The sequence below is a fragment of the Moschus berezovskii genome, chromosome 21, assembly GCF_049115385.1.
Source record: "Moschus berezovskii isolate FMDL1 chromosome 21, NW_MosBer_1.0, whole genome shotgun sequence".
Classification (NCBI taxonomy): Eukaryota; Metazoa; Chordata; class Mammalia; order Artiodactyla; family Moschidae; genus Moschus; species Moschus berezovskii.
Window position 1 is genome coordinate 62,244,419 of NC_142480.1, and position 13,999 is coordinate 62,258,417.

Below are 13,999 nucleotides of genomic sequence, written 5' to 3' on the forward strand. Positions count from 1 at the left end.
AGAAGAAAGCTGCTTTGCTGTGAGCAGCTCATGGCGGGGAGTGCAGGCAGTGGTGGCAAGGACTGGGAGCTGGGAGCCAGCCAGACCCAGGGACCTCAGTCCTACAGCCACAAGGAGCCGACTCCTGACAACAGCCTGAAGGGGCCTGGGAGAGGGCAGCCCCTGAGCCCCAGATGGTCACAGCTGGGCTGACACCTTGATCTCAACCTGTCACACTGAGCAGAGGACCCAGCATCCCCATTTCCCAATCCATGTAAACCTTGAGAGACCAAGTGAACCGAGCCTTCCCAGCTGTTGGGCTGGTTTCCCTGGTCCCCACTCCGTGCGGCGCCTGACACACATATGCATCACCCGACCACGATGTGGCAATTCCCTGAGCCAGGGCTCACTCGAGGCTGGTGCCGGGGAGGCGGCAGATGTGGATGGGGGCAGGGCAGGGGGGCTTCCACGTGGACAGAGAAACAGCCCAACAATTCCTCTGGGGTCCTTTCCAATGTGAGGCCAAACCTGTCCTGAAAAGCACTTCTGGAAAATTCTTGGATTGGTCTTGAGATATTAGTGGTAGCCTACCTCCCACCTATCGGGATCCAGAAAATCGTGAGCCCTGCCTTAAGATGCATGTTGAAAGCAAGCCCAGTGCTCCTCACCCGTGCCTGTCTGGACCTGACGACCCAACCACAGCACACCTGCGCACCCTCACACCTTCAGCAGCACTGACCGCCATAGGCAGAGGGGCTTGCCCCTAGAACACTGCACAGGGAGACCCATGAGACTGGTGGACTGTTTCCCATTCCTGACAAATCTCAGGACAGAAAGCTGTGGGCCAGGAGGCCCCTGAACTGCCTCCCGGACCGCACGGCCGCTGGAGGAGGTTACCAGGAGCCCACCCCTCACACTTTTTACAACTTTTGCAAACACCTAACAGGGAAGAAACCTGAGGGGGACGCAGGTGGTGGCAGCATCCTGTAGCAGGTCTGTGGTCACCCCCGGAAGCCTGGAGGAGCCCTGCCAATGGCTGGGGAGCAGCCCAGAACTGTGGCTTCAGAGGAATCAGTGTCAGGTTGCTACATTTTTTTTTTTTAAAACAACTCTGCCTGGAGAAGATTGGCAGGGATTGCTTTGGTCAAGTATTTCACAAAGACGTTTGGCCTGAGAAATTGCAATGCAAACTGCATTGCAAAAATCTTTCCAGGATTAAGGAAGATGGGGTGGGATAAAGGCACCAGCCCAAATGCCCAGGTTCTTCTGTTAAGATAAGCCCTCGTCTCAACTGCTCTGGCCAGTCCGGCACTGCCAGGCTGCAGGGACCCGGCACATACGTACAGCATGTCAGGACAGTTGTCCGGCTTGTCCAGAAGGCCACCCTCCATGACGAAGCGAAGGACCTGCTCATTGGACAGGCCCTGGTACGGCTGCTCGGCCAGCGTGGCGATCTCCCAGAGGACGACCCCAAAGGACCTGCCAGGAGAGAAGAAACGTGAGGTGCTTGGAAAGGGAGGATGGGGCCGGGAGCCCTCTCCCTTCTGGCAACTAAGTGCACGGCAGGCATGAGCCAGGTGTGGGCTGAGTGTGGAACAGCTGCCTCGTGTGCGGTAGCCCTGGGGGCACGACTCTGCCAGCTGAGAGGACGGCGTGTTTAGGGCCCACGAGTGCCTGACCTCTGATGGGAGCCCCAGGTGAACGGAGTTCAGGGCCCTTGAATGGCCCACGAGTGCCTGATCTCTGATGGGAGCCCCGGGTGAATGGAGTTCAGGGCCCTGCAGGGCCACGTCTCCCAAATGTGCTTTATCCCACTGATAATCTAATGTTCATCCCCAGGCCTGGCTGGGGATTTAGTGATTTAGTGGCCTCAAATGCCGCCTGGGATGAGCAAGCAGTTCAACAAACTTCCTGTCCTGGAAACTTCTGCCTACGTGGTTCTCAATGCAGGCTGCGAGTCAGGCTCCCATGGTGAGTTCTTAATACATACCAGTGCCCGGGCCCCTGACTGACCTCACTGGTCTGGGCTGGGAGGCTTGGCCTTGGGGTGTTGAAAAGCTCAATGGGGATGTGATAGGTTCAGGGGGGCCTGGGGAAAGGGGAGTTCAGCCTCACAGGTGGGGACAGCAGTGGGCAGAACTGGCTGGGGCAGGGCTCTCATACCAGAAGAATCCTTCAGCCCAGAGTTTAGCCAAGGGGGAAGGGGGTAGTCGAGGAACCAAGTCAGCAAGGGGAGCAGGTTCAGGTGCAATCTGCCTTGAATGTGCCTCTGCCGGTCGATTTAGAAGATCGTACTACTTGGAGAAAGAAATGGCAACCCACTCCAGTATTTTTGCCTGGGAAACCCCATGAACAGAGAAGCCTGGTGAGCTGCAGTCCGTGGGGCCACAAAGAATCGGACGCAACTGAGTGACTGAGCACTGCTGGAAAGCACACTGATGTAGATACACACACGCACAGGAACTTCAGACCGAGGACCCTCAAAAGGGCAGTGCTGTAAACTGCAAAACAGAAGTGCCTCCAGCACACGTCGCCATCTTGCACAAACTCTCCATGGTCTACGTGCCTTTCCCTTCGGGTCATTTCCATAGACTAAAGACGGTCCCTTGGCAGTGAAGAGCAAGCCTGAGCGGCTTCCGACTGGACCTTGACCGGGGTGTGGGCAAAGTCGCACTGAAAACTCGGGGCATCCCTTCCTGCCCAGAGCTCCGGGGACCGGCCGAGCAGAGCTAGGAGGGCCACGGACTTTGCATCAGAATGCTGCACTCGACTCTTCAGCTAATGTCCACAAACAAAGGGGTTTCGTTCAAACTGATGCTGAGAGCAGATGTCAGACATTCAGAATTTTAGTCCTCAGAGGATCCACCCACCCAAAGTCTTTCCGAACCTCAGTGACCAGGAAATAGTCTTGACATTGAATGAGTCATCTAGCAAAGCTGAAGGCCTGAGCATGGTGTTCACAGACCCGGCTGAGGGCAGTGGCTCCCCGTCAGTGTGGGTTGAGGGATCTCACAGACAGAACTGGCCTAGTCACCTAGGTCACTGCCTTGAAGGCCACAGCACCCAACTGACCGCAAGCCTGGACTCAAGAATCACCTGAAGATGAAGCTCCCCCAGGGCCACGTCTCCTCCTGCTCCACACTCGCCTTGGCAGTGCCAGCTCCTGCTGGGTGGCGCCACCCTGAGCCCTCAGTGCCTGCCGCCCCCTCCCAGCTCCGGGTCACTCCGCATTCACTACCTGGACGGGTCTCACCTCAGTCTCGTCACCCTGCTCTTCTCGCCTCGCTGCTGTGGCACTTTCCCATCTGGCAGTACCCTGAGCTCTTCCTTCCTGCACCCGCTCAGAGGACCACCACGGCTTGTCCACGCAGGCTCAGACTTGCCCAAAGCTCTGGTCCCCTGCTTCCAGCCCCCAGCATATCCTCAGTGTAGATGGCTGCTTCACCTGGCCTGCAGGACACCTCCTTCTTGGCACCGACATCATACTTCGTGGAGCTTTACACTCTAGGTATCACTTTAAACATGGCTCTAGGTCCCTCTGCTGCCCAACAACCTTGAAAGTTCTTACAGCGCCTGAAGAACTAGTCCTGAGCCCCTCACACAGCAGCCAGGGCCTCACTCGCTCTCTTTCCAGCTGACTCCCCCGAGGAAGTCCCACCGTCCCCGACACGCACTCAGCGCGTCCCACCACAGTGGCTGCCCCCAGCATCCCCACTGCCAAGAACCCCTTCCTCACTGCTCCACAGGGGACAGTCCATACTGCAGGGTGCCCCACAACTCCAGCTCTTCTGGGAAGGGGGTCCATGATCTCAGCCTGTCAGGGTCACTTCCTGTTCTCCACAAGACTTCGTTCACCAGGGACCAGGACCGTGTCTCTAGCACCCTGTTCTTGCATGCGCTGAGCGCTGTGCCTGGGCCACATCAGGTCACGCCCATGGAGGAACACAGCAGGTGACACAGTCGGCTCTCCCCACAGGCTCTCCCCGGAGCGACTCTGGTTGGATGTCAGTGTCACCTGTCAGTCAGCGCCATGCAGCGCTGGAGTCTCGGTGTCCTGCATAGGACATGACTAGCTGAGTTCAGTCATTTTTCTGTCCCAAGCTACGGAGGCTAACATCACTCTCTCCACCACCAATGTGCCTCTCTGTCATCACTAGCTGTCACAGGGGCCATTTAAAGATCTACTGAGGTTCCTCAGACATCCCCAGATAGACCTTACCTCACAGACCAGCAGCCAAAGTCCACAGATGCGCCATGATTTGACCAAGACCACACAGCCAGAGACACTAAGAAATATGCAATGCCTGCAGGTTTTTAGGAGCAGGTCATTTACAGTGTGACTTGACATCAACGCCTCATATGAAACCAAGCCTTGAACTGTGTGCACTTAATCCTTACACATTAGGCAAATACACTGGTATGAAGGCTTTCCTAATTATGAGCATTGGGGTTTCTTCCCCAAGGAAGGGACAACCTGGTGTGAGTCTCACATCAATTCCAGTGCAGGTTAAGGTCAGCACTCCTCACACCAGGACATGAACTGTCAAGGTCCCACCCACCAGCAAATGGAAACCTACACACACCCTGTGGCTGTGAATTTGCCACTGAAGAACCAATAACTCTAGGAGGGAGCAGAAGACTCTGGATGCTTGTGGCCATTTGGAAAGCTTCTCAGTAAGTCAGGAAATGAAGACTGTTGTAGGGCCATCCGGTTGCTCAGGAAGGAAACACGCCTTCAAGCAGGGGTTCCACCTCCCAAGTCCTGTGCTTGGTTTCCCCCATGCCTAGAAGGCACACCTGTGTCTTCTAACTCAAAGGAACCACTCCTCTGGGACACAGTGCTACAAGGGAGCTACAGGAGGAACAATGCAGCGCCCAAAGGCCTGGGGATAATGTCTCCAAGAATAGCAGGGGAACACAGAGATGTTTCAAGCAGAGAAAAGAGACCACTTCCTTGTAACTCCAAGGCCTGTCTTATCAAAACCAGAGCAGGTTGTGGACTGTTTTGCAGAGAGAAGGGCCAATGGGATACCAACAAGAGGCCAACTGAAGCACAGCATGAGTAAGACCTGCCAACTCAAGGATGTCTTAAGGATCAGGGCAGTCTGTCTTGTGGGAGAGGAATTAGCAGTACCAGGGAAATAAGTGAGCAGAAGCTCAACAACCAGCCATCAAACGACATTGTAGATGGGGCTCGGGGACCAGTCCTGACCTCAGAACACCTTCTTATCCTAAAATTCTGATATATCTCCTTCAAATACATTTCTTTGCATTTCTTTCTAGACTCTAACTATGCAGGGGTGACTGTTCTGTGCCACTGAATACACTCAGAAATTATTTTCATTCCTTCAAGAGGGAGCACTTTAGATTCTGGGCCGCTGAGAAGCCCTCTATATTCTCCATCATCCTGGCCTACCCACCTTACCAGTGTTATCCTCAAGGACTATTAAAAAAAAAAAAAAAAGCTAAAGCACTGCCAAAGCCTGAACAGTGAATGGAATGAAGATGAAATCCCTACTCTTGTTTGTATATATATATTTTTCTTCTTGGTTCATAATGTCAATGTCATCAAATGGGAGAAAAATGGCAATGAACACACTTTGCTGCAGCTTGTCACAATCTCGCTAACCAGAATTTGGTAAACTTAGCCTATGGGATATCAACAACTCTAGTTTTATCTTTCTGCCCTGCCCCTGTTGTCCTTGGCTCCTGTGGTTTTCTATTTTATTTCCCTGTAAGCTGACCTCAAAGTTGTTGGAAGCAGGGATCCCAGAATAAACAGATGCAGCATGGACCCAGGCCTGCCCCTCCTGTCATCTCTGTACCTAAAAATGGCGTTGAGTGCTTTGATTTGACCATGAAGAGAGACGCATCTTGAACAGACTGACTGCAAAACAGATCTCATACTTGAGCTCAAGAAGCAATCACGCTTTGCTGGGTCATATTCAAACGCTATTTTCAATTTGCAGCTGTCTTCAAAACAGGATCCAAGGCCCTTGAACTGTGAATGGTCAAGAGGTTAAAAAAAAAATGACATCTGTCACTGTTTAAATAACTCCTCTGTGTGGTCATTCCGATGGCTGGAGTAAACAACTACCATTTCTGTAGCACATCAGCAACGGGATCTCCAAAGAGGACAGCCAAGAAACTAGCTGACGTTCTTGAAGGCAGACGTGCCAGGGCCTTCACCTGCCAAGAACCTCTGTCATGTTTCAGAACCTGACCACCTCTCCGCACGGCTGCTGAGGAGCTGCCACAAACACTGCGAGGGGGAGCCTTCTGCATCCTCAGCTGACACTCCCTACCCCGAGAGACGACCATGACCAAGGGGGCATTTTGCTTTCCACGCCATCCCTGGGTCAACAATGATGACCCCCTGGAAGACCCACTGGAAGAGGACAGACAGCAGATGGGACCAGGAGGAAAATACATCAAGACTCAAGCTTTGGCTCTAAAATAAGCAATGTTTGCAATCTGAAGGTTTAATTAGGTGAAGCAATCCCCCGCTACCCCCCCACCCCCATGGTATCTATTTATTGTGAAAGAAAACGAGAGAAGGCAAGCAGGGGATGAAGCCGAAAGAGGTGATGTTTTCTGGCTTGTCCCCACATCCCAGCCTCCGGGGTTGTGTCTCTGGGTCTCCTAACGACCTGGTGAGCAGCTCAGCACTGAAAAAGATATTGGTCCTGCAAAGTCTTTAGGTCCCACAAGTACCCACTGACAACAGGCATGTGTCCATGACGAGGTGGTAGCCCGCGTCACACTCAGCCAAAGCCAGACACGAGCAACGGGGAGCAGAAAACGGGAGGTCAGGACAGGACTCGTACCAGACGTCAGAGTGCGTGGTGAAGACTCCGTCCTTGAGGGACTCAGGGGACATCCAGCGGACGGGCAGCAGCCCCTTCCCCCCCTTCCGGTAATAGTCCGTCTCGTAGATGTCTCTCGTCATCCCAAAATCTGTGAGGAGGAGAGAGCCTGAGGTTACCCTGGGCGAGCGCTGCAGGGCAGAGGCGGAGGCGAGGATGACGGCCGGGCCGAGGGGACGCTTGTGTGGGGTCCGGGCTGCCCGCCGATGAGGCGGAAACCGTGAGGCTCAGTGAGGCACATGACAAGCAAACGCCCTGACATCTCTGCCTTTAAATATTTTTATACCGTAGTCCTGTTAAAAAGTTAGCTCCCTCACTGCATTTTAAATGAGAGGCATCTTACAAATGATCAAGACCCATAGTTTATCAGGAAAATACATACTGTGTAGAGCAAAGGTCATTTATCTGCGGTTTAAAAACATGATCAAATAGCCAGGAGCATGTTGACTTTTATTTACTTGGTAGCACTGCCTCATTATCAGAGGAAATGAAAGTAGTTTCACCATCTAATAAGGGGACAATATTGAGAGTACCAATTCACGGTGAAAAGAGTCCACAGCAAGCTGCCTAAGAGATGCTATTTACTAGGCCCTGAAGCTATTACTCGATAATGTTTTTCAACATAATACTCCCACTCATTTTTGAAAATGTCTTCCATTTTCCATGACTCTAGAAGAAGTCACATAATTATATTTGATGGCAGGCTTGCTTTATAATCCTAAATTATTGCTTCTTTGTCAGATTTTGATTTTCCACTCAATCATGTAACCTCTCCTTACAGGGCTTCTTCCATCTCCTTCTCAGGAGAAAGGGCTGCTCTCTTTTTTAAAATGTTCATTTATGTTTCTAACTCTGCCACAAAGAGGTAAGGCTGCAAAGCAAACACAGAGAACAAAGTTCCTTGGACGCTAACCAACATAATTTCCTTGTCCTATGCTAAGGGCCATTGAACTGCCTCTGGTAAAATTGCTTGCTGTATTTGTAATCCATCAGACACTGGGTATTAGAAAAACATTTTCGAAGCCTAGTAAAGAATAAAAATGAAGAGCTGAAGTCTTATCTCCAAATTAATCCACTGACATGCAAATTAGAGGATTTGCTTTTACTTGTACAAAAAGAAAAAAAAAAAAAATCCCAGAAAAAGAGCACAGACTATTTCTTAACTCGAAAAAGTTCGAATTTCAGGAAGAAAAACACAAGTACAAAGAAAATGTCACTATAGATATGCCACCTGGTTAAATAGCAAACTGAGTCCTTGCTGATTTGGGCTCTCAGCGGCAAGTGGCATAAGAACAGCTCTTGGGGGCATTCTCAGTGGCACTGCGGGGCAGGCAGGGCCACGAGGGAGCGGCAGGGAGTTAGGACGTGCCCGTGCCAGGCACTGAGGCGTCCTGGGCCGCCCGCACTGTCCCTCCAGAATCTCACGGCTCTCTTGCAATCATGCCCTCTTCTGAGGTCAAGACACTGAGGCTCACAGAGCTTAGGACACCTGCCTCAAGCCTCGAGGCTGCTGGTGGAAGAATCAGGTTTTAGTTTAGTTAGCGGCTGCCCGGCCCTGCAGCTGGGGAAGGGGAGCTGGTGGGCATCCGTGTGGGGATAGTCTGAGTCACTGCTGAGAAGGGAGGGGGCACACAGAGGAAGCTCCAGCAGTGGCCAGAGTCTTCCCTGGGAGCCCCGGGCAGGACAGCCTCTCAGAGTCTCGGGGGCATCAAAGGGCCAAATCTAGGGACACATGGAGTAACTGATGGCCAAGTATATTTGCTCTGTGATACAGCTCCATCCATCACCTCAAGCTCCTTACAAATGAAAGATAAACATCCTACTTGGGAAACCATTCTAGAGAGGCTTCATCAAAGGGTCAAAATATTCATTCAAAATCACTGTGTAAATAAAAAAACCCATAGCTCTGCTAAAGGAAGGTGAGCACTTCCAGAGCAGACAGTTCATGGGCTAGGCAGAGGCTAATTTTGAACAGTTTTTGAATGTAGGGTCTTCCTGCAGCTTCTCAGAATAAATATTTAGCATTTTTCTGAACCACTGTCATCTCACAGTGGGAAGAGCACGTGGTTCCTGAGCAGCCCTGACGTTACATGTGTGTTGATCAAACAGATTCAAGGACCACAGTTAAAATCAAGCCTAAAGGCTGAAACAAACTCCTAACCAGTGACCAGAAATGTAGCCCACTCCACATTTTTGCTGTTACGGTGGGCAGTGGCAAGGGTTCTAAGGAGCAGGCTGGTTAGATACCAAGTCAGGGTTACGACAAAGGTCCCAGGTGGGGCTGAAGAACCCGCCTGCCAATGCAGGAGACATAAGAGACAACGGTTGGATCCCTTTGTCAGGAAGACCCCCCTGAAGAAGGGCGTGGCAACCCACTCCAGTATTCTTGCCTGGAGAATCCCATCAACAGAGGAGCCTGGAGGGCTGCAGCCCAGAGGGTCACAAAGACTGAAGCAACTCAGCACACACCACAAGGATCAAGAGCTCAGAGGCTGATCAGCTCAAGTGTGAACCCTGGAGAGCAGTGGTCTTCCCTTGCCAAGGGATTACGCCCTCCCTGTCACCACTCCTGCTCTGTGCATGGGATTCACCCAGCGGATCTCACCTCTTAGAAAACTCCATGGAGCCCTGGTTGCTGTGGGGGAGACAACGCTCCTTGTAAGCTGGAAAACTGGAGGACATACTGGTTGTCTGGATGGTGACTTTTAGGTCCAAGTCAAAATCGCCTGAGGACATTTTCTCAACTATTTTTGGAACTGGTGCTTAAAACTGTTCTGCCGAGAAATGCCCCAAATGCCAGGAGAGGCAACTGCAGGGATCACGGCCTCAGCTCGCCCTTGCCCACTGCCTGGACCGCTGCGCCCATGTGCCATCGAGACTAGAGCCAGCCTGGCTGGTTGACTATCAATGGGACACAATCACATGACTCCCAAGAGCAAGCCTCTACAGTCACAGGATGCATAGGAAGACCTCTCCACGGGTAGGCTAATGCCCACGGGGTCCCTAAAACACGTGCAACTTTAGCTCAGATCTGAAAAGCTAAGAACACACCTCCGATTTTGACTGTGAAATCTTCGGCCACCATGCAGTTCCGGGCCGCGAGGTCTCTGTGGACAAACTTATTGGCGTTGAGGTATGCCATGCCATCTGCAATCTCGCCAGCCATCTGGATCATTTTGCTTAGGCTGGGAGGTGCTAGGACTGGATTATTCTGTTTGAGAGTCAAAAAGAAAAAGATACACATGAGAATTTAGGAATTTTTCCCACCCCACACTCTTTCAGGGTTTGTCCATCCTCTTTTGTTCAACCTGAGCACCCCAAGGCATTCTGTAAGGAAACTAGGAGTGGCTCAGAAGGAGGCCGTGGCGCTGCCCTCTGACCCAGCGCAGAGCCGCGGAGAGGGGCACCTATTAGCACAACTCGGACAAGCACCTTTGGTGCCAGGGTGGGACCAACAGCACTGAAAGCGAAGCCAAGGATTTCTGATGTTAAGAGTTCTGGATACTCAAATTACAACTAGCCTAAGTCTTCCTTTTATGTCTACAATTCAAGTCCATACAGGGAAGAGGAGGGAGGGGGCGGTACAAAGCCCGTGTGGAAATAAGCAAATGGGTTTCCTGAATGGACACCGGATACATTATTTCCCACGAAAGCTTTATTATAAATTACTTAATCCTTCTTTTTCCCTTCCACTTTCTCCTAAAGTACAAAGACATCAAGATTAATTTGTTCCCCTTACAGAGTGGCATTCCTTGGATGATAATTTTCTGTGCGTGCTGTGGACAGCAAGCCCTCGACAGTTCATTTAAGTCCAGTGGACACCTACTCTGGAGGGGACCGATGTCCAACAAGTAACATGGATAAACATCTCTTTGCAGAGGAGGGCAACAAACCGACTTCGGCACTGAAAAGAAATACCCCCAAATAATAAGACCACTTAGAAAAACATCAAATAAAATGTGTGGCCAAGTTTCTTTATCCCAAAAGAAGGTTTCTGTGCTGACCACCTCTTGCTTGCGTGAGTTCGACACTCTACCTTGGCTTCCCTGACTACAGAGCACCTCTCGCAACATGTAAAGCCATCCTGCTCTGACAGGCCCCGTGCGTGCCCTCCCCAGCTCAAACCCTGGGCCACGAGAAGAGTGTGCACTGGCTCCTGCCTGGGCTCTTTCACACCCCTGGGGTCAAGGCAGGGTCACTGCTAGGAGGATGACCGGGGACCATGCCTAGGCGTTGCTGGCTTTGCCCACTGAGGGGGCAGTTTCTGCCCCAAAGCTGGTTTCTAGAAGCAGGGTAACAACTTTCCAAGTACTTATGGGTTGGTTCCCTACATTTGAATTCTGAAGCTACTATCAGGAAAGTCTGTGGTTTAAAATCCTCATCACTGAGCTGCCTGGGAAAGTGATGAGATGACCCGAAGGGTAAGCCAGAACACTCCTTTCCTTTAGAAAGGGGTCTTGTGTGGATGAGCCCTGCCAGGGCTTTAGATGTGCCTGGTCTGGTACACTAGAAAACTGCAGGTAAAATGTTAAGTTTACGCTCAAGAAGTTGTGGAGTATTAAGTTAGGTGCTTATCAGAAGTGGCCACTCATGATTAATATGACAAACAGAGAAGGAAATGGCAACCCATTGCAGTACTCTCGCCTGGAAAATCCCATGGACAGAGGAGCCTGGTGGGCTACAGTCCATGGGGCCACAAAGAGTTGGACAGGACTGAACGACTTCACTTTCTTTATTAGAAGTGGGCATTCATGATTAATGTAACAAACAGAAGCAAAGAAAGGAACCTGATTTTAATTACTGAAAGAGAGGGCTGACTTTCTGTCAGTTCACAGTGCTAATACTGCCATGCTTTCAGATGTTTTGGAGAACAGAAATCTTTGATTTGCTTAGAACTGCTTAAGACATGCACACACGAGCACCCACGGTCAGCAAGGGACACACGTGAACCTTCGGTGGGGGGGATGCCGTGCAGAAAAGAACAGAACCACAGGACAAGTACACGCAGCTTTACAGCTGACATGGGCTAGAAAGGACGACTTTAAATCTGACAGATCGAAAAGTGAAGTTCTGATATGAGAAGGACCAACCCTCTCATCCACAGGGAAGGAAACCAAGGCACAGAGCCCAAAGCGGCCGCCTGAGACGCAGACACCTAGTGCAGAGCCAGGCCGAGGGCGACGAGCTTCTCACTCCGTGTCTGAGGCTGGGGACGAAGGAAGCGAGTGCTTCAGGCTCCTCAGAGGGGGCGTCAATGAATCTGATAGGAAACATGCTGCCACGTCTCCAGCCACCAGCTGATGGAGCCTTTGTCCTTTGTGCTGGTCTGGGTATTACAGAGAAGGCTGGGGAAGGGCACTGAGGTCCAGGGGAGCTGGGCGCCCTGCCCGGCAGAACAAAGAGTGGGCGTGTCGTAAACCTCCCTGCTCGGGGCCTGGGTCCACACGGGGCTCCGTGGCCTCGCAGAACCACACCCATCGGCTGTAAGGGAAGCCACGTGTGAACAAGTGCTTGGAACAAAAACTAAGGAACTACTATTTGGGAGATGATTCAGTTGCTGATTCAATGAAGAAAACAAAGGATTAAGTTCAGAGACAGGCTACAGACATTCAAAAAGGGTAAAGAAAGGGCAGGATCCAAGGCTCGTACAGCAGACCCAATGCTTCTTCAGTAGGCAGCAAAGTCAGGATCCGAGTGAGGACCGAGACCCAGCAAGGCAGTCAAGTGGAAGGTAGATGTGGCTAGTATGCCATGCCTTCCAAGTATTTATCTCCCAGAACTACCCTCTTAACAGTCATGCCTCCAAATTATTAAAAGATGGGTTCAAGCTGCCGAAGGAGAGACACCACAGTGATGAACCTGAAGCTTGTAATACAAATTGATATTTTTCCCAAGACTAGGAAGAGATCATGGTTCAGCTGAGGCGATGATCATTCAGAAGCTCAAGCGAGACGCTGACTGAGGATAAAGCCAGAAATGTGGATGCAGGAGGGGAGCCCCATTTTCAGAAACAGGGCTCCCTCTGCTCTACGGCTCAGACTGCCCACGGCAGGGGAGAAGGTGCACGTGGGGTGCGGGCTTCTGAGGGAGTGGGAGTCTGTGCACCAACCTGGGGGAAGGCATCCCTGCAGAAGAGTCAGGTCAGCCTGACACTGAACTCTGACAAGCACGGCCCGAGTAGGCCGCAGGAACGGGTACTCCCAGACAAAGTGGGAGTCAGGAAAGGCTACAGGGAGGCAGCAGGGTAGACGGGTCTGTGGGTGGGAATTGGACAGATGGTGCTGGAGGAGGTGACACGGTGGGTAGAGAGAATGAGGTAGCAGCAAAAGCCCACAGGGGTATGGTTAACAGGGTATCTGCATACTGGCAAGGGCCTCTCACTGAAGATCCAGGTCTCTCTGTAGTCAGGGAACTCCTTCGTATAAAGCAGGAGTCCCCAGCCTCTGGGCCATGGACCAGCACCTCCTGTCAGATCGGCATCGGCATTAGATCAGAAATAAAGTGCACAATAAAAAAATAAAAATAAAGTGCACAATAAGGGCTTCCCTTAAGGGGGCCCAGTGGGTAAGGAATCAGCCTGCAATGCAGGACATGTGGGTTCGATCCTTCAGTTGGGAAGATCCCCTGGAGGAGGAAATGGCAACCCACTCCAGTATTCTTTCCTGGAGAATCTAACAGACAGAGGAGCCTGGCAGGCTACAGTCCATAGGGTTGCAAAGAGTTGGCCACGACTGAAGTGACTTAGCATGCATACGAAGTGCGCAATAAATGTAATGCACTCAAATCATCCCCAAATCATCCCGCAGCTCTGGTCTGTGGAAAAACTGTCTTCCGTGAAAGCGGTCCCTGGGGCCAATATGGTTGCGGACTGTAGCTATAAAGGACCGAGAACGAAGCATGCAACAAGAAAAGTACACGAATTTAAAGACACAGTATCTTCTAGGGAAGGTTCTAAAGGAAAGGGGACAGATGACTTGGGATGTGGATGAAAATCAAAACTTACCTCCATTTCTGGCCTCAGAGACCGGAGATAACTCTTGAGGTCACCCCGGGTCATCAGTTCCATGATGACCAGCGTCGGCTGGCCCTGGGACACCACGCCCAGCAGGCGCACCTGTGAGCAAAGACACAGCGAGAAGGGCTGAGTGGGTGAG

General features: G+C 51.5%; 1 protein-coding gene across 2 annotated transcripts in view; it reads right to left on the minus strand.

The window, feature by feature from the left end:
* Positions 1-13,999, minus strand: part of IGF1R (insulin like growth factor 1 receptor) — a 311,619-nt gene that overhangs the window by 13,294 nt on the left and 284,326 nt on the right. For both annotated transcript variants that reach the window (XM_055417719.2, XM_055417720.2), the window contains 4 exons: positions 13,849-13,959; positions 9,897-10,056; positions 6,807-6,936; positions 1,324-1,458 (listed from right to left, as the gene is read on the minus strand). In XM_055417719.2, coding sequence (XP_055273694.1) covers positions 1,324-1,458; positions 6,807-6,936; positions 9,897-10,056; positions 13,849-13,959 — 536 coding nt within the window. The remainder of the gene's footprint in view (positions 1-1,323; positions 1,459-6,806; positions 6,937-9,896; positions 10,057-13,848; positions 13,960-13,999) is intronic.